The sequence below is a fragment of the Necator americanus genome, chromosome II (assembly GCF_031761385.1).
Source record: "Necator americanus strain Aroian chromosome II, whole genome shotgun sequence".
NCBI classification, from domain to species: Eukaryota; Metazoa; Nematoda; class Chromadorea; order Rhabditida; family Ancylostomatidae; genus Necator; species Necator americanus.
In genome coordinates, this window is record NC_087372.1 from 17368969 (window position 1) to 17391011 (window position 22043).

General features: G+C 43.5%; 1 protein-coding gene across 1 annotated transcript; it reads right to left on the bottom strand.

The window, feature by feature from the left end:
* Positions 1–312: 312 nt before the first annotated feature.
* RB195_018185 (uncharacterized protein) lies at positions 313–20747 on the bottom strand (the record flags this gene model as incomplete). Its single annotated transcript, XM_064185512.1, has 11 exons — positions 313–467; positions 1608–1686; positions 1759–1886; positions 7651–7749; positions 7807–7924; positions 8135–8225; positions 13449–13558; positions 18631–18732; positions 19842–19913; positions 20431–20553; positions 20643–20747. The coding sequence occupies 11 exons, from the start codon at positions 20745–20747 to the stop codon at positions 313–315; spliced, it is 1182 nt and encodes a 393-aa protein (XP_064041393.1).
* Between the last annotated feature and the right edge of the window lie 1296 nt (positions 20748–22043).

Sequence of the window (22043 nt, forward strand, 5' to 3'; positions counted from 1 at the left end):
CTTCTATCCTCCCAGACAAGTCTGACACCAATTTATCGACTCCGGAAGGATGAGAGGCTCGGTCAGCACTAGGCATCGATAGATTGTGTATTCACGAGACCTAACATCAATTGCGCTACACCCTCCCTAGAATAGAAATGTAGGATAGGTCAAGTTAATTTTAATTTGAAAACCTCGTGACCGTATCGGAGGAGGTTCATCAAAGACATCATTTCATGACAAGACTTGCAATCTTCTGCAAAATACATCACTTTATTTTTCGTTTCGAAAGTATATGTTTTTTCTCCAAAGTATAGCTGAAGGGTTACAAGTTCAAATGACTGGATAGGCAGTCGAGAGGCACAATCCACTTGAGCAAGGTTGTGTGAATGATGTGACCGCCAGCGGATACCCATCAATGTTGTACTGACACTTAGCATCTCCACTATATATGAGAGAGCAGACTGTGAAGAGAGAGAAGTCGAAAGCTGAAAAGGAAAAGAAAAAGAAATATTGGACCACATTCGGCTTGTTTTCAACATTTTTGCGTTGCTGGGAATAGTCATGATGACTTTGCCTGGAGATTGTCACCAAGATACCAACTTTCCGAACTTTTTCTGAGAAGGGTTGGCGAAGACTGGAGACAGGCGGGAAGCACAATTAGAACGATTCGAAACTGTCTTATAATTCTAGTGGTCGTCTTAGTCAGCGGAGTATAGCAAGCTTTTTTCGTGTTCGTGTTTGTGAACTTCAACTGAAAGAAAATTTCGAAGACCACCGTCATTAAAAGATCTTTGCACGCACTTACACAAGAATTGTGGGCGCCATCAAAAATTTTGACTTTCAGAGGTTCAGAAGCTACATAAGTAAGGGGCATATTCGACGACTCATGTATGCGTATTGTCAGGGCTACCGATGAAAAGGATACAAAGAAACAGTTCAATCAATCCGAAATTTCCATGCAAAGCAATACTTATTTTTGCAGCGTGTGCTAGAACCCCGTGGAAAACATTAGGGCGAGGATTAAGTCGTGAGCGTTTTTTTTTTAAGTAAAAGAAATGCAAAGAAACGAAGTGCTTTGAAAGCGTTGCGAACCGTCCGATCGAAAACTTGTCGCTCCAAAAGAAGTCACAATTCTGATCTTTAGTCCTATTGAGGATTGTTGTTTAAGGTTATCAAACTGGAGTGTCAGATGGACAACTCTTGCTTTCTGTTCTTGATCGATATCATAAGGCAACTGAAGTGCTAGATGTGCATTGTATGGAGAAGGACAATACTTTACAATACCGGCCGTTATTCGGTTTTAGAAATGGGATAGAAAAAGCGACCATTTACCAGTCGTGCATTTGTCGTGTGTTGAGAGAATATCAAGTTTTTGAAACGAAAAAAAACTGCTGCAAATTGTCGTTTAGGCATAACCCACCCGAAACCCGCACCACCACAGATTCATGGGGTGATGCCTTTAATGAGAAAAATGAGTCAAAATCAATGGAATCAAGAATTGCTTTATCTAGAGCGATTTCAAATTATCGACGTACAAACTTAGCGGAACGTCTTCCCACTACATCGCATCTACTAAGCTTACGCTATTCACATTTGCGTACATTAGATGCAATATAAATGCTTACCTGGAGACGTCCCTATTAGGTATCCGCCTTTTTTCTTGAAGACGTTTTCCCATCGGTATTGAATTGTCCCAGCAATGCTCTGGAATCACGTGGTAATTTTTGAAAACGATTTAATTAACTCAAATTAGTTTCGTAAAGTTTAGATGCTAACCCCTGCATAGATGTAGTATCCGTGATACTTAATCGTTCCTCTCTTCTGCGCTAAATAGTACGACACCCAGCTATGGTGACCCCCAACAATACCTTTGTTCCATTCACCAACAAAAACATGTTCGAATCCTGTAGAAATATGATGTCATAATATATACTACGTCTACATAAGCGTAGTGATGATGGTTTTGATAATTAATCCGGAGAATCGCTTATGAGTGGTTTAGCTGAAAGAGGCAAGATACTTTCCATTTACTTGTGTATCTAGCTAATAAAACATTTCTTGATGGAAGGGTAGAAGTAGAACAGCAACACAACTTATTAAGACTGTCTGAGCGATGCAACCGTAATTCAAAAATTTCTACTATAATTGCTTCAACACCCGTATCAGCTAGCACATCAGAACTCCACTCGGTTTCTGTCGTCTGGGATTATCACGTATTGAAATGATACTTCACACATTCTTTTTTGGTTTTTTTTTTGCTACAGTATCAAAGTTGTTTTAGTATTTAGAAAAGTTTCTTGTTTTCCCTAGACCTTTTAGTTTATTTTATTGTACTCAAAAATTGAGCGACTTATTCTGTAGTCTTCTCATCACTGAATTGTGCAGCGGAAGAAAAACATTTCTTTTCTAAATTTTATGAATTTACGCATCTTGAAACTAATTTCATGACTGTTTTGAAACCCGATCGTTTTTTAACATAGTGCAGTAATTTGATAATTTTTGTGTATCTTTAAAAGTTGATAAATGTAAACACTATATACCGAAAACCTACGAGAGGAATGTTTCAGCCGTTTACCTTTCGCGATCCGAAAGAGAAAAATACCAATATTATATGGTGGACCAGCCTGGTGAAATCCTAGGAAGCAAGGCTCTATTGCATTCAACGGAAAAGTGCAAATAATGAAAAGATTGATGAATCCGCAAGAATTTCATTGCAATTTGCACGGTAGGATGCACGAAGAAAAGCTTAAAATTAATTGAATCGACAATAATAAATGAAACGGTTCTTCTCTCAAAACAGTAGCTGATATCCGAAATAGGTCAAAATCAATAAAACCGATAGCTGACTAGATGTTTCTGCACGAGAAATACAAATCTATTTAGATATGTAGAGTGCGGACATATCAGTTAGGTCTTTAACAGCGCTTATTATGATTCTTTCTACCACGGTTGGTCGACGACCTGTGGTGAAAGCTAAGCTCGCCGTAGCAGGGCTGCTTAGTTTGGGGGAAAATCTATTTGCTACTCCAGAATACTCACTGCCTCAGTGCCCTGCACGGTGTGGCAACTAGTGAGAGGCGATCAAATATCAGGTTGCTCAAGACGTCTTTGATTCTGGATCAAGGCGACACACGCACGACTCGCCATGTAGACTGTCTCCGACCGTGCACTTAAAACGCGATAGCAGGCAACACAGATGCTGGCCTACTTACATGCCCTTCTCTGAGCTCCAAAGCGTATCAAATTCTACGTGATCGCTCTGCAAGAGACCAAGAGCAGAATGAGCGACATGTGGCAGCGCGATGGTTTTATTGTGTAACCATTTTTCGCTTATCTTGTATATTCTCACCAGATCTTATCACTTCATCTGGCAATTCTTAGCCTCTACCCTCTAAGGCGAACAAAGGAATCGCCCAGTGGCCAAACTCGTGCGGGATCAACCACATGCTCACCACCCAGTAGTAGTGTCTGCTTGACGTCTCCGTAGTACCATGCTTTTTTAAAGGTTCTGATCACCTTCCCCTCCGTGCGAAAATGACTGACTTAGCTACACCATGAAAAGAACATGTACTATCAGCAGCGAAGAAGGAAAGAAAAACACTACGATTTCATATTCGAAGACTCCCTGTCTCAAGCTGACTGGCAGGTGGACGAGGAGCTAGGCTACGACTAGCTGGTCAGAGAAATACGAGCCTGTGCTGAACGTGCTTCGAGGCCGTGAACGAGCAACTTGGAACGAATTTCATGAATGAGGAGGAAATTTTGGAAAGAAGAAGGACTTTGAGGTTTGATCCGAGTGCATCGCATAATGAGCGGTTAGTAACAAACACTAGCAGCGGGAAAGATTTACAAGAGGATCTTTCCAACTGCAGTCAAAAGGAAACATCCCAAAGAAGAATAAGTCTGATGAAGTGCCGCGAGGATCTCTGCGGATAAAATTTTCTGTTAGCAGCTTCATTGAGCAAAAACGGGATTATCACCTCTTCTCGTCATCATGGAAATCATTAAGGAGAAGTTCTAATCGAACCATTTCCGTTTGCCAACTCACTCCTGAGTCAAGCTTAGCCATTTTCATTGGTGAAGTTCTACCACGGGTTCTCCCTTCGGAAGTACGAGTCGCTGTCAAAAGCATGAAACCTGACACAGTCTCCCGGTGTGATTTTATGACAGAAGACTTTCCCCAGTTTGGCGGCCATTTGCTTTCTGTAATTCTAGCGCCGCACATTACGTCCCAGCTTCAGAAAAACAAGATTCCAGACCAGTGGAAGACCTCTCAAACTGTTCTTATCCATAGGAAACGTGACCGAGAGGACTTTCGGAACCACCATCCAATATGCTTGCTGAGCGTGTTATACGAAGTATTCACTGAGATCATCCTCAGCGAAAAAACAACTTACCCACACGATGGAAAAGAACATCTATTATCGACAACGTAAAAGAAAAGAAGTGGTCTACGACGATTGCGTACTCGAGGACTCCTTTTCTCAGGTGACTGGCACACCGGAAAGGACCCAAACGTGAACTACAAGATGCTACTCTGCCTCAAAACCCCACACAACAAACTTGGACCGAATTTCGAACACCACCAGGGAACTGTTGAAAATGAGGACGTTGAGGCTTGATCGGAATGCATCGCACATTGAGCGGTTAGCAGCAAAAACTAGCTGCGGAAAAGCGTTGCAGGAGTTTCGAAATACAGGCAGAAAGAGATTTGGGAAGCAGCACAGAGAAGAATGAGACTTGAGAAGTGCCCCAGGGATCCCCGGTAATATAATATTCTGCTAGCAGCCTTGCTTGCGGGACCCGCACCTCTTCTTCTCCTGTAATGGAAATCATTACGGTGAGGTTCTACTCGAACCTTTTCCGTTCATCAACTCCTGTATCAAACCCGATTATTCCCACTGGCAAAGCTGTACGGATTCTTACTTCGGAAGTTCGAGTCGCTATCGAGAGCAGAAACTTGGCACAGCTTTCGGACCTGATTTTATATCAGCAGACTTTCTTCGGGCTGGTGGCCATCCACTTCATGTAATCAGCGCACATGACATCCTACCTTCAGAAAGAAAGAATCTCAGACTAGTGGAAGATCTCGCGAACCGTTTCTATCCATAAGAAAGTGACCGAGATGACCTTCGGAACTACCGTCCGATATGTTTGCTGACCGTGTTATACAAAGTGTTTACCAAGATCATCCTCACGCGCATATCCAGGACTCTGGATGAAGCCCAGCCTCAAAAAGAAGCTAGACTCCGTTAGAAATTCAGCTGCTTGGACCACATCCAGACCGTGTCGAGGGTCACAGAGGTTTACCGGGAATGCCGCCTGCCCCTTGTTTTAATCGTTGTCGACAATGAGAAAGCCTTCAACAGCTTAGAAACGAATGCAATACTGTGAGCGCTGGTCGATTGAGGTGTGGACGCGCCATATGTGAGGATATTAGTCGATAGCTACGATCGATGCCCCGCTAGGATACAGTTTTTCACCGCCCATTCTTCATAGCCATTGGAAAGGGAGTACGAAAAGGAGATACTATATTGCCGAAGCTGTTCATGGCTGCACTGCAGTGAATAATGAAACCACTTTCTTGGGAAGGAAGAGTCATACGTGTTGATGGAAGATTTCTTTCGAACCTTCGTTTCGCGGACAACATCGTTCTCTTTTCGAGCAGTACCAGTGAAGCGGAGACGGTGCTCAAGAAACAGAACAGAGCAATAAACAGAATAGGACTGCGAAAAAACAAAAATAAGACACAGTTTATGAAGATCGCCTACTTCGACGACAGACGAGTACAACTTGAAGTCTCCTAAGTCGTGGAAACTTTATTCGTATTCCTCAAACGTTCTATGAGTGTGGAAAACGACTTGAAGGGAAGAAGAACGAAAACGAAGAAGGGACATCTGGAATGACATGTCCATCTCGCCACAGTTGGCGACGAGGCAAGTGGCTGCCGAAGGTCTATGTAGAAGTTGTGAGTGACCTTCTCCATCCGCTTTCTCGATGCTGTAACTCTTCCATCTGGGTTCCAAAAACGGCAGCTTTTGTTTTACGTCTGGCGAAGTTCCGGCTGGCGTAGCAAAAGATTTTGTCCCGCTCTTTTGCTTCCGCCACTGCTGCTGCTCTCCTCTACTTTGTCGCTTCTCTGTAAAGTCTTTCGAGGTTGGACGTAAGTTTCTGGTTGCCTACGGCTCGTGCAGTCCACGCTGGCCTATGTATTAGCTTAAGAGTTCCTGACGTCAGGTGTCTCTTGGTGGTTTTAAAATCCTTAGTCGTTCTCGTGCAGTCGCAAAGGTGTTCAAGGATCGTATGCCTCGTCTTCATTGTGATATCTTCCCAAAAGGCGACTATCAAATTGAAGGGGTCTCAGTCAATGATGATTCGGAGATTGTGAATATTGCGTGGCTTTGTCTCCTCTTCATGTGAAGAATCTTCCTCGAAAGAGGCGATGGTCATGGAACTTTGGCACAACAACTATATTCGTCAGATAAAGCCTTTTACTGACGTTGACGAGGAACATTTCATTGCGGTTCCCTCCATTAGGCCATTTCCACGTTCAACATATAGAGCAGGGTTTTTGCCATTAAGAGTTCCACTTTGATCTTAGTCGCTCGACAAGACTCTGACCGATAGCCGTTCCACTGTAGACTGTAGGTCCCAATGTGAAGCCTCAGCCGTTCTTCTGAAGCTAATTCGGACGTCGAACTAGCAAAAAATATCTTTGGTGAAAGTGTAATCTTCTTTGTAAAGCTTCTCTAATTCCATGTAGATTAGAGACCATACAGCCTCGACCTCAGCTTCTTCTTCGTAGCTTGATGTTGGAGTGTAAACGACTGAGATAGTTAAAACTGGCGGCGTTCACATGCAACTCAAAGTGCAATAGGAGTACGATTGACGCAGGCGACAAGACCTTTTTTCTATCAGATAACCTAAACGTTCCCACTTCTTCAGCATCATTGTAATTGGGCTGCATAAGTGCTTCTTCGTTTTCTGATGATGCAGTGAGACCAAAAACGTCTGATTCCGTTTTTCACCTTTTAAGATCACCGCTTCTCGTTCCTCCGTCTATCCTTGACAAACCTACACGTTTTGCAAGTAGAAGGAAAACTAGGTCAGCGTAATTAAACGTTCTGTCAGAAGCATGGCAGAGAGCATCCCGCTACGATTCTGTATGTACAGAAGATGTGCTTTGGAACCTTTTCTGGATGAGTACGAGTTTTCAACGGCTTTGCCATGAATAATCCTTGACAAGAACAGTAGGTTTAATGTCAAGGCTCTCATATAGTTTCGAAACATGCCACCAATACTCGCATTTCTTCACAAGGTTTTTGCATTTAATGGAACTTCATTCAGCGGAGTATCTTAGACCGATGTGTTAAGGATGATATCAATTTCGAATGGATATGTCATTCGGGAAACTTATCAAACTTCTTTTCTAGCTTCTCCAAACCTTTTCGTCTCTCCAGACCTAACATTCCCTTATTCACATTCTGCTGTTTCCTCTAAAATGTGACCCGCTCAGCTGTACATGGCTTCTGGTTTAAAGGTAGCACATCACGAAATTGACTATGTTGGGAATTCTCATAGGCAATGTAATGTTTGAGGTGCAGATAACGAGTTGAAGAGTGTTCGCTCCCATTTCTTCCTAATCGTCTAAGAATTGCAGTTTCTTACCGGAGCTTCCAGCTGAGCCCTGACAACGAGAGTATGCTCCGAACCAGAATTCGAAAAGAAATTTCTTGAAGCTTTCGAAATCCGTTGCGTGTTCTTCTCCTTAAACACATTGAAATGACAGACTGACTGGAAGGGTGAATTAAAAAGGAACGATACCTTCGGAATGCATGTATTCATAAGCCAATTTGAAAACTTCAGTGCTGGTCCAAGCGTCGAGCATCACCCTGATTTGAGTTCTGCGAAGACCAGACATAGGTTGCTCTTTTTCGCAGACCTTCATGCAAAATATTTACACTTGTGGTGGAGAAAACAGATGAATCCACCTTGGTGCTTTTGTATACTTGTAATCGATTATGTTAGGTAGCAAATTGAAGCAACATCGTAGTCTCAACACTCAGATAACAACAGCTAGACGAATACGTTGCTGTGTTTCGTGAGCAGGATCACTCGCTTAACCTAAATTCATTAATTTGCTAAAACTAACGTCGTTGTGGAACACTTTCCTTCGCAATAAAGCGATGAAACTAGCATAGACTGGCCGCTGGAAAAGTGTCTCGTTCACGTAAGCGAAGAGGCTAAAACAGATAAAAATTGTTGTTGTGTTTGCATCGAACATTTCTAAATAATTGCATGATTCGTTGGGTTCTTCAATAGCGTTCAAATATACAGTGCAATATTTACTGATTTTCATGCTAACGTAAACTTGCTACATTTCACTGAGGCGTGCTTCACAGGTAAAGGTTTCGATTTTGAATTCGCTAGAGTGCTTGATTGCAAAGAATGCTACCTGAGTTGTGAAAAAACATCCACTGCCTATACTGGAACACCAGCTCTTACAAATAGACTCCTATAAGCTTTGACAGTTATTATTTTCACAGTTATTATTTTGAATGTAATGACATAACGTTCCGTAACTGTTAGAATTGATGTAAACGCAAAGATGGACTCGAACAAGAACCAGATGTACTTGAAAAATAGTATTATCCCGTTTTCGCAGCGGATGTCAGGCAACAAAACTGGTTTGGTAAACCTTCGCTAGTAGACGAAGTGAGACGAAGCTCACTGTTGTTAATTCCTTTAAGAGAAATCATCGACGCTACCAGCTTACGCGAAAAACGTCAACTTCTTTAATGTCAGGAAGAGAAGGATGGCAACTCCTAGACTTTGGTTTGACGGCATTCTAACAAGGAAGTTCTCGTTGTTGGAGATCTAAAAATGTAGAACTTTTTGGCACGTCCCATTCGACTTCAACAACCGCCCACTTCTTCTCAGCACAACGGTGCGCTTCCAGAAAAGCTGTCGCGGAGTTCCATATTAATAGAGACTCGACATTAGGTCTGAATAATGCTGGATGCAGAAATATATTTCTATTTCGCCAACTGATGTCGGCCAGTATGGGGAACTGAGAAGAGATATGATGATGACGAAGCAGCAAGTGCATTCAAGACTATATGTACGTATGTATAAGTTCGCCAAAAGTGCAAAAGTGTAAGTGCATCTGGAGAGAAAATGGAGAAGAAAACGTATAATTGTGCCCGCACTTGGTGGCCACAGCTGGTAGATGCATATGAAAAAGAGGTTCGTTGTCAACTGAAGCGTGACCGTGAAAACCATTAAATCTCAAGAGAAGTTTGGTAAGGGGTGTGAGGAGGGTCCAAGGCAAGCCTACGCTCTATCAAGGCAGAATAGTTGCAAGACGAAGAGATGATCACCTGTCATCAGCATTGTCAGAGGAGTGACGGTCGGCGAGGTAACTCTGCTAATCTGGAGAGAACATTTCACGCCTCGCTGAACCGGTAAGCGCTGTCGGTCTCTACGCTCGTGCACGCGATAAATGCAAAGTCTAGCGGTGAGTCTTTCTATTCCTAGGATTCATAAGATGACGAAGATCACTACCCCGCTCCGTTCAATATGGATTGAAGAAAGGATACCTCACTTGTCGAGGCATTTCTCCCTACAAGAAGTTATCCTTTGCAGAACTACAGAAAGATATCATTGCTTTATGCAATGTACAAGGTTTTTGAGTCATCATCGTGGATTGGGTTGTCAAACAATGCGAAGAAACCACCTGTAATGAATAGGTCAGCTCATGCCGTGGTTCATGTTCGTTGCCAGGAGAGTGGTCGGAGTGCAGCAGCGACATTCGGTGTCAATGCAGTTACTTTCCCTTCTTTCGAATTCGAAGCCTTCTTCTTGAAGCAGTTCGTCGATATAATTCCAGGAAAGTTTCACGCTGACTTGACCACTCGAATACACCCATTGCGATTCGAACACTAATCGAATGCAATTTACTATTCAAAATGGAAACTGGAGTGAAACAAGAGGCCGTAGCCTGACCCTTCTGTTCGATGACATCATGCGAAGAACAGTTGGGCAACGTTCCCTTTATGTCGTTTTAGCACCATTAGCACGTTCCTTGAACCAGTCTTTGTCGACGTTGTATTTTAATTAGTGAGTGAGGGAGGACGGACGGACAACGTAATGAACTCGTTTATACTTTCTTAGATACTTAGATGGCCCGTCTTCACTGGATGTGCGGGCCTCAGCATCTCTTTCATTCGATTCGTTCCCTAGCCATTGTCATCCAAGATGTTCTCGAGTTTCGTTGGTGACGTTGACGAGGTCCTTGAGCCGTATCAAGCTGAGCTCTCAGCTGGTCCATCCGTATAGCGAACACGTCACCCCATCTCGTTGGTGGTCTCCCTCGAGGTCGTTTAGCAGGGTCTCTTGGGATCCACTTTAGTGTTCTTTTAGTCCATCTATCGTCCATCTATGTTTTGCTTTCGATACATATTCCGCTGGGTCGCGAAGACGGGACATTCCTCTTAAGTCGAAGCTGCGAAGACCGGCTAGGTGTTGTGTACGCCGGTTAAACCTCAGAAGGCATCTTTCAAGGGCTCTGTGGGTAGTAATTAGCTTCCTAGACGTGGCAGCGGTGTCTGCCCACGTCTCCACTGCGTAACAGAGCGCTGGAAGAACTGTCGAGTCAAACAGATGGGCACGAAGATCTTAGTCCGTCAGTTGGTCCGTAGCTTCCCTGACGGCTGCGAATGCTGCCCATGCTGCTCTCATTTCCAATGGGTATGGTGAGAGGGCGGTGGAAAAGCTGTATCCTGGTCGTGCATCGATCGTAGCAATTGGCTAATGTTCTCACATACGACACGTCCACACCTTGATCGACCAGCACTGACAGTATTGCATTCGTTTCTACGCTGTCAAAGGCTTTCTCATAGTCGACGAAGGTTAGAACAAGGGGCAGGCGGTATTCCCGGCAAACATCTGTGACCATCGACACGGTCTAGATGTGGTCCAAGCAGCTGAACCCCTGACGGAATCCAGCTTGTTCTTGAGGCTGGGCTTCATCCAGCGTCCTGGATATGCGCGTGAGGATAATCTTGGTAAACACTTTGTATAACACGCTCAGCAAGCATATCGGACGGTAGTTCCAAAGGTCCTCTCGGTCACCTTTCTTATGAATAAAAACGATTCACGAGGTCTTCCACTGGTCTGGGATCCTTTCTTTCTGAAGGTAGGATGTCATGTGCGCTGCTAATATTACATGAAGCGGATGGCCACCAGCCCGAAGAAAGTCTGCTGATATAAAATCAGGTCCGGGGGCCGTGCCAGGTTTCTTGCTCTTGATAGCGACTCGTACTTCCGAAGGGAGAATCCGTGGTGGAGCTTCACCAGTGGGAATGATCGGACTTGACACAGGAGTTGATCAACGGAAAAGGTTCGAGTAGAACCTCTGCGTAATGATTTCCATCTCACGACGAGAAGACGTGCGAGTCCCGTCTTCGCTCAGCACGGCTGCTAGCGGAATAGTATATTCGCGGAGATCCCTGCGGCACTTCTTTAGACTCGTTCTTCTTTGTGCTGCATCCAGCATCTTCTTCTGCCTGTATTTCAAAAGATCCTCCTGCAGCTAGTGTTTGCTACTAACCGCTCAATGTGCGATGCATTCGGATCAAACCTCAAAGCACTTTTTCTTTCGAACAATTCCTTGGTGGTCTTCGAAATTTGATCCAAGTTTGTCGTGCGCGGCTTCGAGGCACGCTCAGCACAGACTCGTAATCCTCTGAGCAGCATCTCGTAGTCCACGTTTGGGTCCTCCTTGATGTGCCAGTCACCTTGGGACAAGGAGTCCTCGAGTGCGCAATCGTCGTAGACGACTTCTTTCCCCTTCGCGGCCGATATCAGATGCTCTTTTCCATCGTGTGGCTAGGTTGTATTTTCGCACGAAGGAGACGGTGATCAGAACCACTACAAAAGGATGGTACTACTGAGACGTCTAGTAGGCACCACCTCCGGTTGCAGAGTATGTGGTCGATCTCCGCACGAGTCGCGCCGTTGGACGATTCCAATGTCCACCGACGATAATCTTCTTCATGAAAAGAGAGTTTCCATGAAAGAGGCGAGCGGCGGACAACAGCCCAGCGAGACGATTACCATTTTCATTCCGGTCCCATAATCCAAATCTTCCAATCCTGTATTCCTTTTCAGTGGCCTTTCCTAGTTTTGCGTTGGAGTCTCCGACAACGAATTCGTAGAAGGATTTCTCGTTGCGGTTCACTTCCTCCACCTCCTAGTAAAACGCTCCAGTTCGGAAACATCAGCTGCTGATGTTGCTGAGTAGCAGTTGATGATGCTGATAGATTTATACTTTATTGGCTTTATGGCTTGATTTATTTATTTATACTTTTGGCAATTCGGATTCATCAGCTGCTGATGTTGGTGAGTAGCAGTTGATGATACTTTTTTGGCGCAGAGGGCGGAGGCGAAGAATGGCCAGACGAGGTGACAGGATCTCGTGAGTATCGACAAGATGGATGACAGATGGGTGCACGACAAAACCAACACCGCCTACATTTTGCGACGGAACCTTCTCTCCACGAATGACGAGTGTACCATCAATCATCTGTCGTACGTCGCTCCTTCTGCATTTGGTCTCTTGCAGAGCAATCACATGAAATTTGATGCGCTCTGAAGCTCCGAGAAGGGCATGCAGGTCAGCGTCTGTGGACATCATCGCTTCATTAAGATAAGCATCTTGTATCAGAGAGCTTAGCTTAAATTCCTAGTTATTGTTTATGCAGTTGTCTGCACTCGTGCGTATATTTTTGGAAGAAGGGATCTTGAAAAACCGATAAAGATAATGTGCAGGGGTTGACATACGGGGACGTACGTTTGGATTAAACGCCGTACATCCAGTTGAAGTGGAAAGGTCCATGACGTCTCATTTATTTCCTGATAAAATCGTTAGGAACTACTGGTTATAATTAATTATGGTGATGCATTAATGAGCCTCTGATCCTTATGTCTTGCGCGGTTGCAGCAGCTCCGTTCCGGTCGACCCGTTTTACCAGCTTCTGCGAACGAACGCCGTGAAACCCGTCTCTGGACGAGTGCACTAAGTTGGAGTTTATTCGCTACTCTGCACAAATACGCACTTTGCGAAACCCACATACGAAAGCACGCTAAGCTCGTTACTGTATAGCACAATTTCTAACACTGAAAAGAGCATTTAATAATCTAACTGTTATAACTAGCTGACAAGAAAAGATGTCACTCATAATATGATTAAACCTCAATATAGTCAGGTGATGAACAACACTCATTCCGGGGTGGAAGAGCAAAGTATGAGGGAGAAATATAGGTCACCTTAGAGGAAATTACTTCACTCAAGAAGGCAGACAACTGCACCGTCAGTTTACTCGATCGTCTAAGTTCTATTAAATCAAACATGGACAATAGCGCAATCCTCAAGTCGGGTTCTCATGAAATAAAAAAAAACTCACTTGCTGCTGTTGTTGTCTTCATTTTTGGACACTTCATTTCCCCACATCAGCTTGTAGTCTTCTGGCCTTGCTTTGTCGACGTCAGCTTCACGCATTTTATCGACAAGTGTCTGAATAGACCGGCATGCGTAGGCAATTTTTATTTAAACAAAAAATACACTTTAACAAGGCTAAGAATATAACAATTAGTCGGGACGACCAGACACAGATGAAGTCTTAGCGCTGAGCAAGCAGCAGCTTTACTTACTTAGATACTTAGATGGCCCGTCTTCACTGGACATGCGGGCTCTCGCCCACCCGATCTCGCCGGCGCTCTCCCTCGAGGGCGTTTAGCATCTCTTGGAATCCACTCTAGCGTTTTTTTAGTCCATCTATCGTCGATTCTTCTCATAATGCCATCTATGCTTTGCTTTCGATATATATTCCGCTGGATCGCGAAGACGTGACATTCCTCTTAAGTCGGAGCTGCGAAGGCCGGCTAGGTGTTGTGTGCATCAGTTAAACTCAAGAAGACACCTTTCAAAGGGTCTGTGGGTAGTGATTTTTTTAATTTCCTATACGTGGCAGCGGTGTTTGTCCACGTCCCCTCTGCCTAACAGAGCGTTCGAAGAACAGTCGAGTCAAACAGATGGATACGGAGATCTTCCTTGTCATTTGCTCCGTAGCTCAAGCCCCTTCCCTCACAAGAAAGTGATTTCATTATCCACTGCAATGCAGCCGTGAACAACTTCGGCGATATAGTATTGCCTTTTAGTTCACACCTTGATCGACCAGCGCTGACAGCACTGCATTCGTTTCTAAGCTGTCGAAAGATTTCTCATAGTCGACCACGATTAGAGGGAGGCGGTATTCCCGGCAAACCAAACCAAATCAGACCTATGACCCTCGACACGGTCTGGATGTGGTGCATGATGTGGTTTACGTTGAAGTCTCCGACAACGAATTTGTAGAAGGGCTTTTCGTTGCGGATAACTTCCTCCACCTCCTAGTAAAGCGCGTCCAATTCGGATTCATCAGCTGCTGATGTTGGTGAGTAGCAGTTGATGATGCTGATAGATTTTTGGCGCAGAGGGCGGAGGCGAGGAATAGCCAGACGAGGTGACCGGATCTCGTAAGGATCGACAAGGTGGACGACAGACGGGTGCACAATAAAACAAATGCAGCCTACATTTTGCGACGGAACCTTCTCTCCACGACTGTCATCCATCTGTCGTACGTCGATCCTTCTGCACTTGGTCTCCTGCAGAGCAACCATTCGAAATTTGGTACGCTCTGCAGCTCCGAGAAGGGCATGCAGGTCAGCGTCCGCGGACACTGTTCTGTAGGTGCACAGTCTGAAACTGTCTCGATGGCGAGTCGTACATGTGTCGCCTTCTTCCAGAATCAGAGAAGTCCTGAGCGACCTGAGATTTGATCGCTTTCCACCGGTCGCCGTACCGTCCCACGTCTGAAGCGACGGGGCCCGGTGTGCAGGGTACTGAGACAGTGTGTATGCTGGAGTGGCAAAATGACCTTTCCCTAAACTAAAACAAACCCTGCCACGGCGAGCTTAGCTTTCACCACAGGTCGTAGCCCAACCTATGTGGATCAGGGAGCCACCTTGGGACATTTTGCCAAGACAGTGGACAACCTTAATAGTGATTTACTCTTAGCTAGGCTTCCGATTCTGAGAAGTCGGAATGTCGGATGTGTTGAACTCCTTCTCTGCTTGGAAGACCCTGCCAGAGGACGATCGCACTGCATCACAGTTCGACGCCCAGAGTCACCTCCACGCCACTATGAGGTGGTAAACCGTTGTGGAGGATAGCACGTACTTTCTTTTCAGTATCAAATTGATGTTGTGAAGCAAGTAAATTTTTATCTGCTTTCTTGATACCACTTGATACGCACGATTGCGTTAATGCATCACTACCGGTGAAACCGTCTAATTGACATCTCATTAGTACTACTGTAAAACCCGTCACAAGGACTCTCCACATTCCAATCATTCGATATTAATTTGAATAAATCACGGATAGGACAAAAAGGACAAAAAAGTAGGAATTGAGAACACATTAGTGGGAAGTCGTTAGCGATCTTCTGAGTAGACAAGAGGAGACCCATCTGGGAGGGTCCATCTAAAGTGGATCTCCTGTCCTCTGACTTCCGAAATGCTTGCCGTCTTCTTACCCTCACATAGCAGTACGTCAAATCAAAAATCCCGTGCTCTTCGCGTTAGCCCGACTGTGTCTTTGTTGGTTTTTTGTGTCATCGAGAATCATGAATTTGCAATCAAATCGATAAATTCGACTCTTTTTCAGATGCTCTTGTCAAAGGCAGGATATCACTTAATTAACGGTATCGGGATCATTCCACGAATAGATAGATGGGTGTTGGTGTGTAGTTCTCGACTGCGGGAGTGATCATGCTCAATTCCGCATAATAATCCAAAAGACCACGATTTTAAGATTTTGATCAAAAATGTTTTGCAATAGGAATAGGATAGGATGCAATAGGTCATTCGACACGACTAGCAAGAGGCACTTTCAGCAGTTTGCAGTTGTTTAGTGAGCATTATCCTACGAATGTTAGTACATGTATATTGTGTGCCGCCCGAGGCACGTACGTTCTCGGCGAAGGAGGACAAACCTATCAGGTTTTTTGTTTTGGTGAAACCAACACAAAAAACCTGATAGGCACTCTGTCTAGTCCCCTTAATCTAGACTTGCAGCAATGCACTCATCAAAGCGCTTGTCTGAGATAGAATTTGTAACCTTATGTTTACCGTCAATTAATGTTGCATAAGCACGGTTTCTCCGCTGTGCTTTGGCAGACGTTGATGGTAAATTCCTTTCACATATTCATTTTGATAATAGTGTTATCTCTTTGAGAAATAACAAAGGAAGAAAAACCATTTTCGCGGAATCAAACGAAGAAGGTATAAAAGAGCAACTGACAAATAAGCAGAAACACGACACAAATAGTATACACCTCTAAGAATTTACTACGAAGAAATAGTATTTAGACCCAAATAGCTGATATTACATGGTACGTGCATCCCAAAGTGTCTCCTTCTTGTTTGTCTTCCGCCATGAAGATCACTGACAGCACATTTGTGCTTGACGTTTAACTCAACTGCAATTTGAGCACTCTGTTAGAGGTAAGAAGTGATGTCCCTTAACCGTCCTCCACTCTCATTACGACCTTACTAAATGAGAGCTAGTTCAATATCGCTACTTCGCTATCTGCATTATCCATGAAGTGACAGTATCCACAGTCAACACTCTCTATCCTCACAGGCAAGTTCTAGTAGCATTCCGCAAATTCCAAACTGTGGACTTGCAGCGAAAATGCAAAGAAAGAGATGAAAAATCCTAAATGGCATAGATCCAAGACTAGACTGTGCAGACGGGATCGGCAACCACAGTTAATTGACTCAGCTCACAATGCATCTTCAGATATAACATTTGGAACAAAAGTAAATAGAATTGAAAATCTTTTGAAAACATTCTATTTGTGTGTTTGCTCTACTAAAATAACGGAAGCAGACCGTTCAATAAGTTGCATTGTTTTCGGAAAAAATATTGGTATTTTAACGCAGTTCTTCAGGGCTCTTGCCGGAAAAAAATGAACAAAGCAGAATATTCTGATCCACAAGGAATTCGAGGTTAAATTCTGTATAAACGAGTCAGTAAGTGATCATGAGCCTACAGGCTCATGAACAGTGCTCGCGACGTATGTAGGCGACTACCCAAGTGAGATTTCAACAACCTGGTCCTTGCTACAACTCCTTAATGCTTGTATATTAGAAATACTTGTGGAATCAAAGTAATTTTTCTTGATCTCACACCAGTGAGATCTTGAAATTCTAGAAATCAAGCATGAGTTCCCTGACATGATGAGGCTCACGATATTCAATCCGTATCAAGTGCAGCTGCCATGTTTTTTTCTATTGAAAAAGTCATCTTGTACAAATCAACACTCTTAAGTGGCAAAATGTTTTTCAATAACGTCAACCTTAAATCGCAGCCATTCAAAACAGTTGAATTAGACATTGAAAATCCCACGTTGAGATTTTATTTTAATGTGTTCTAGGACTGGTTTGAATACGACAAAATGAATAGATGCAAGGAGCACTTTTCAAAGCCCCTTTTGCACCGCGTCACATTTCGTGGGCATGCAAGTTCAACATCATATACTGATTCAGAAGGTAGAGGGTTGTTTAGTTCAGACGCTAATTTATTTTAAAGCAATTTTTTCTTTCTATTTTCTTTATTTTGGGTTGTTCCTCGGTGAAATGTAAAGAGATCTTCTGAAAAAGTGCGTCCAGAAAACTTTCTAAATATTTTAAGAAAACGGAGCTGCAACCAGGTAACCTCAACTGAAATATTCCCAGAGGAACCTAAAATTTGCGCTTAAAGTCTTTCCCTGCTTAGTCCTTCATCGCAAAATGTGCGGCGCGGCTTGGGGCAGCAAGAAGCAGTCAGCACTGGACAAGCAACCCATCTGTTGATTAGTGTTCAGGATACCCCGAAGAGCCATGTTGCGTTATGTACTACAGGGAAGAAAGGACTGGATCATTGTTTCCACCAATGTTTTTTTTTTCGTTTTATTTGCTTTGCTTCTTATTACCGTTCGTTTCGGCGCTGTTGAAAATGTTACCTGGTCCTCTCTTTCAAATGTTGTGTCTCTAGTTTAATTGCAACTTTACCTCGAGCCGCCTGTGCAGTGCAGTTACCCGAGTTCAAGGTGTGAGTTTAAGCGGTAAATAATTGTGCTGCGAATCCAAAGGCGATGGTTCGGAACCGCCCAACGTTTTCTGCTTTCTCCATTTTTCCACTATTCGAAGTTGACGAATTCGCGACAAGCTTGTCAGAGAGGATAAAAGTAAATAAAATGATTAAAGATAAAGGTGGGACCCCTTATGTCGTTGCGTGCGCCGCATTGGTGTTCATAAACTTCAAACGATTCCTAATTGAATTCGAGCGGTCACTGTTCACGCATTCCGAAAACATTTATCAGTGTCAGGCACCTTATCCCTTATCAGGCGTATCATGCAAAATTTCGCTCATTAATGTTTATGATCAGGGTTCATTCCGTTTAATCATGCCAGAGCAACTGGACAATGTCTCATTAATTAATCTCCTGGGATGGAATTGTTGGAATGTTTGGAATTTTGTTAACACACTGAAACCTAAAACACCTGGAAATTTTTCGCGCTCGTCTTCCACCCTTTCGTGCTGTCATGAGTTGTCTTCGGAGTGACGACGAGGGCAGCTGATGTAGAGAGATGACAGTCGTCAATCTGAAAGTTTGCAATATGCATTGGTGCTTGTGGTACAGCAAATTTGACTTAGTTCGTGCTTACATATATGTACGTAAATTACACGTACACGTACTCGTACACGCAAATTTGCGCAATCCTCCCAGGTTTTGGTAAATACTCATTGGTAAACAACTAGAATCCACCTATTTACTGTAAGCAATCTTTACTGTGTGAGAATTATATACGACGTTATACTAGGCCACATAAAAGTATACTCAGAAACGAAAAGAAACAAAGCTGTAATCTCTAGCAAGACCTAATTACCAAGGGAAACTAAGGAAGGGTCCTCGATTAAAAAACATTACCTGTACCCTTACCACTTAACTCAATCAGAAACTAACACGAATTCACAAAGAGCATACTTTTTTGTCTCGGCAGACAGAAATGATGTCTTGTGCTCTAAGCTGCATACGCCAATAGCTACTAGCGTTCTAACTGCAAGAATCTCCTAAAGCTAGCAGCTACACGATCCAACGGACTCAAACCACGAAAGAGGAATAATTTTTCAGCTCCTACAAGATCAGCACATCACGAAATTGACGATGTCGTTGATACCAACCCAAAATCATGAACGAGGACGAATGTCTAACATGTGGGACCCCAGGCGGGCCGTCCAAGTAAAACAAACTGAAGAACCTAGCTTCTGCACAAACTAGGTTCTTTCTAACGTACCTCATAGGAGCAAACTCCTGGCAAGGACGTTTCCTACGCCAATTTTCAGCACAATTAGATAAGTTGAGTTTGACTACCCTCACACTCCTAGTATACAACCTGAAATCTGCATTGTCCCACACAGACGCCAACATCGTCAGTTTCTTGATACGCTTTCTGTAAGTTTTGAACAAAAAGTTCACTCCTCCGAATAGAAAAAAATGTAGAAAAATCCAAAAGAAGCCTTGTCCAGGAAGAAAAGTCACCGAAAATCTGATGCCTCACGCTTCCTGGTCTTGCGTTGCATAAATTTTGAAAATATTATAATATGAAAAATCTAACTTTCAGTCATGGCTGTCATTGGTAAGAGCTAGTACGAATGCAACGAATTCTGTATCACAGCTATTCTTGTAGACGGACAGTATCGAGGAACATACCGAGACGCCACCATCTGCTCTGATTACCTTGGTAAGAATGTTCGCACTCTGATGGTTGATCGTGAAGTGGCACTGGAAAGAAGGGTAGTTGTCGCTCACTTTATATTTTTCAAATGTAAAACTTTTCAAAAAAGTACAATTTTGCAACTGAGTTGACAAACGCTGGTACGTAAAAGGTTGGTGAACATGAGATGCCACTTATTTCTGAGAAGAAACGGAAAATATTCAGTTGTCGCTTCGTAAGCTATTTATTTAACCGGTCCCACCTTTTCATTATGCAGGAGAAAAACCACCGCTCCATGTTTTGAACTCACGTATTCGGACAAACAAAATTTAGCTAGGAAAAAACAGGTGGAAGTGAAACGTATGTTTTCTTCCCCACGGATTGTAATGTGAAAACAGTAACATTTCAAACTAGTAATTATTATTTGTGCGACTAAAGTGTCATCACGAGAACATATCCTTGTGCCTAACAGATTTGAGTGATTTTTTCAAGTTAGTCGACATTTCCTGTTAGCCAACGTAATAGGAGGTCTCTTCATGAACTAACAAAGCGAGATAGATTTTTATATCAATGGTTGATGCTTACTTCCTCTCTAGTAAGAGCACAAATCGTGCATGCGGCCATTTCGAATTCCGGGGATGTGAGATGCACTGAATGATCCACGACTGTCCGACTACTCCGCTCACGTACCCGCGAAAACCAGTTGTCCTGGAAGCAGATGATATAAAGGGCTTTTCTTCAAAAGCACTTTTAATTTCACGGTTTATTATATTATTTTCCCTTTCTACACATCCCACGTAAACACTGCTTGTGAACAACAGCACATGATGATGATCGAGAAGCCCGTAGGCAGCCTGGCTCCCCAGTTCTGACTTCGATCTATTCGTTACGATCCCGTTCATAGGAGCTGAACAAACAACCACAAGTGATTATCTCTTGCACAGAAAATGTAGTTTAGCCCACTACGAAACCGCTCAATTTCTCATATTCCATTATTCCAGCAATTTTGCCAAGAGTACCGTCTCAAGCAGTGAAAAGCGGAGCCATTCAGCGGCCTGATATTTTTCTCTGCAAAGGTGCAGAGCCCCACATTTGGTTCAGCGAATTCTTCGAAGAATGCCTAGTGCCTGTCAGTCAGATGCACCCCATCTTTTATAACAATATCCAGGCTGAACTGGTGCCATTGCGTTAGGTTTGTCAGTATTTGCTTTAACTGCAGGAAGTTAACTGAGCAAACACGTTCTCCGCCCAAACGTTTATCACCTCACTAAAAAGAGGGGCCTAGTATTTAATCCAAATCAATAAATACCCAATACGAAAGCAAACAGTCGAAGCTAGCGGGAAGGTATCTTTCATCCACAGTCTTCTTTTTTGTATAACCCCTGGTACGCAATCAGGAGCTTATGGGATAATACAAGAGTGAGTCATCTCAATGATGTCACATCGCTCAATAGATTGGATAGTGATATCAAGAGGTTCAATGTTAAATTCAAAAAAAGGATATCCAAATACAAATGTCTGACTTTTTTATATATAACCATCCAAAAAGTGCGCTATTTTAGGTCATACGATTGTCTGGAGAGTGCTTTTTTGCATGCATTAGACAGAAATCTTTGTTGCGTTTTGCGCATCTCAGGATTTTTGAAAAGGAAAGAGGTGCATCACAGCGTTGAGTATTCGCGTGAATCCACTATGAAACTGTAACCGCTATGAAATCCGCTGCTGCAGATTCGAGCCGTTGCAGGAGAGACCGCTGTAGTAACTCCAATCAGGACCAAACGACATGGAACTGGGTGCAGTCGAGCGAAGTGCTAAAATGGGACTTTTACTCGCCACTGAATTCCGATTGTAGCTAGCGGGGTCCCACCTCGAACGCTGTCACAACTACATGAAGCCTGCTGCAATCGCTTGATGAGTGCAACTGACTTTGTCGAAATTATTTTCGCAAGCCTGATTCGCGCTTTGTAAAAAAAAATCTGTTTTTAAGAGAATATTTGACGAAGAGCTCGTTATTTAGCCAGTGAAATAGAGGCCAAGAGGGACAAAAAACCGAAAGGCACACACAGAGAACTGAAATCGGAACTCTATGCCTCTTCGGAAGCCAACTTTACGCCAAAGTCGCAGGAACAGCAGTATGTGATTACCACCAATTTCTCTGCGAGTATCGGTTGACTCGGTCATGTAGGTGCTCTGACATA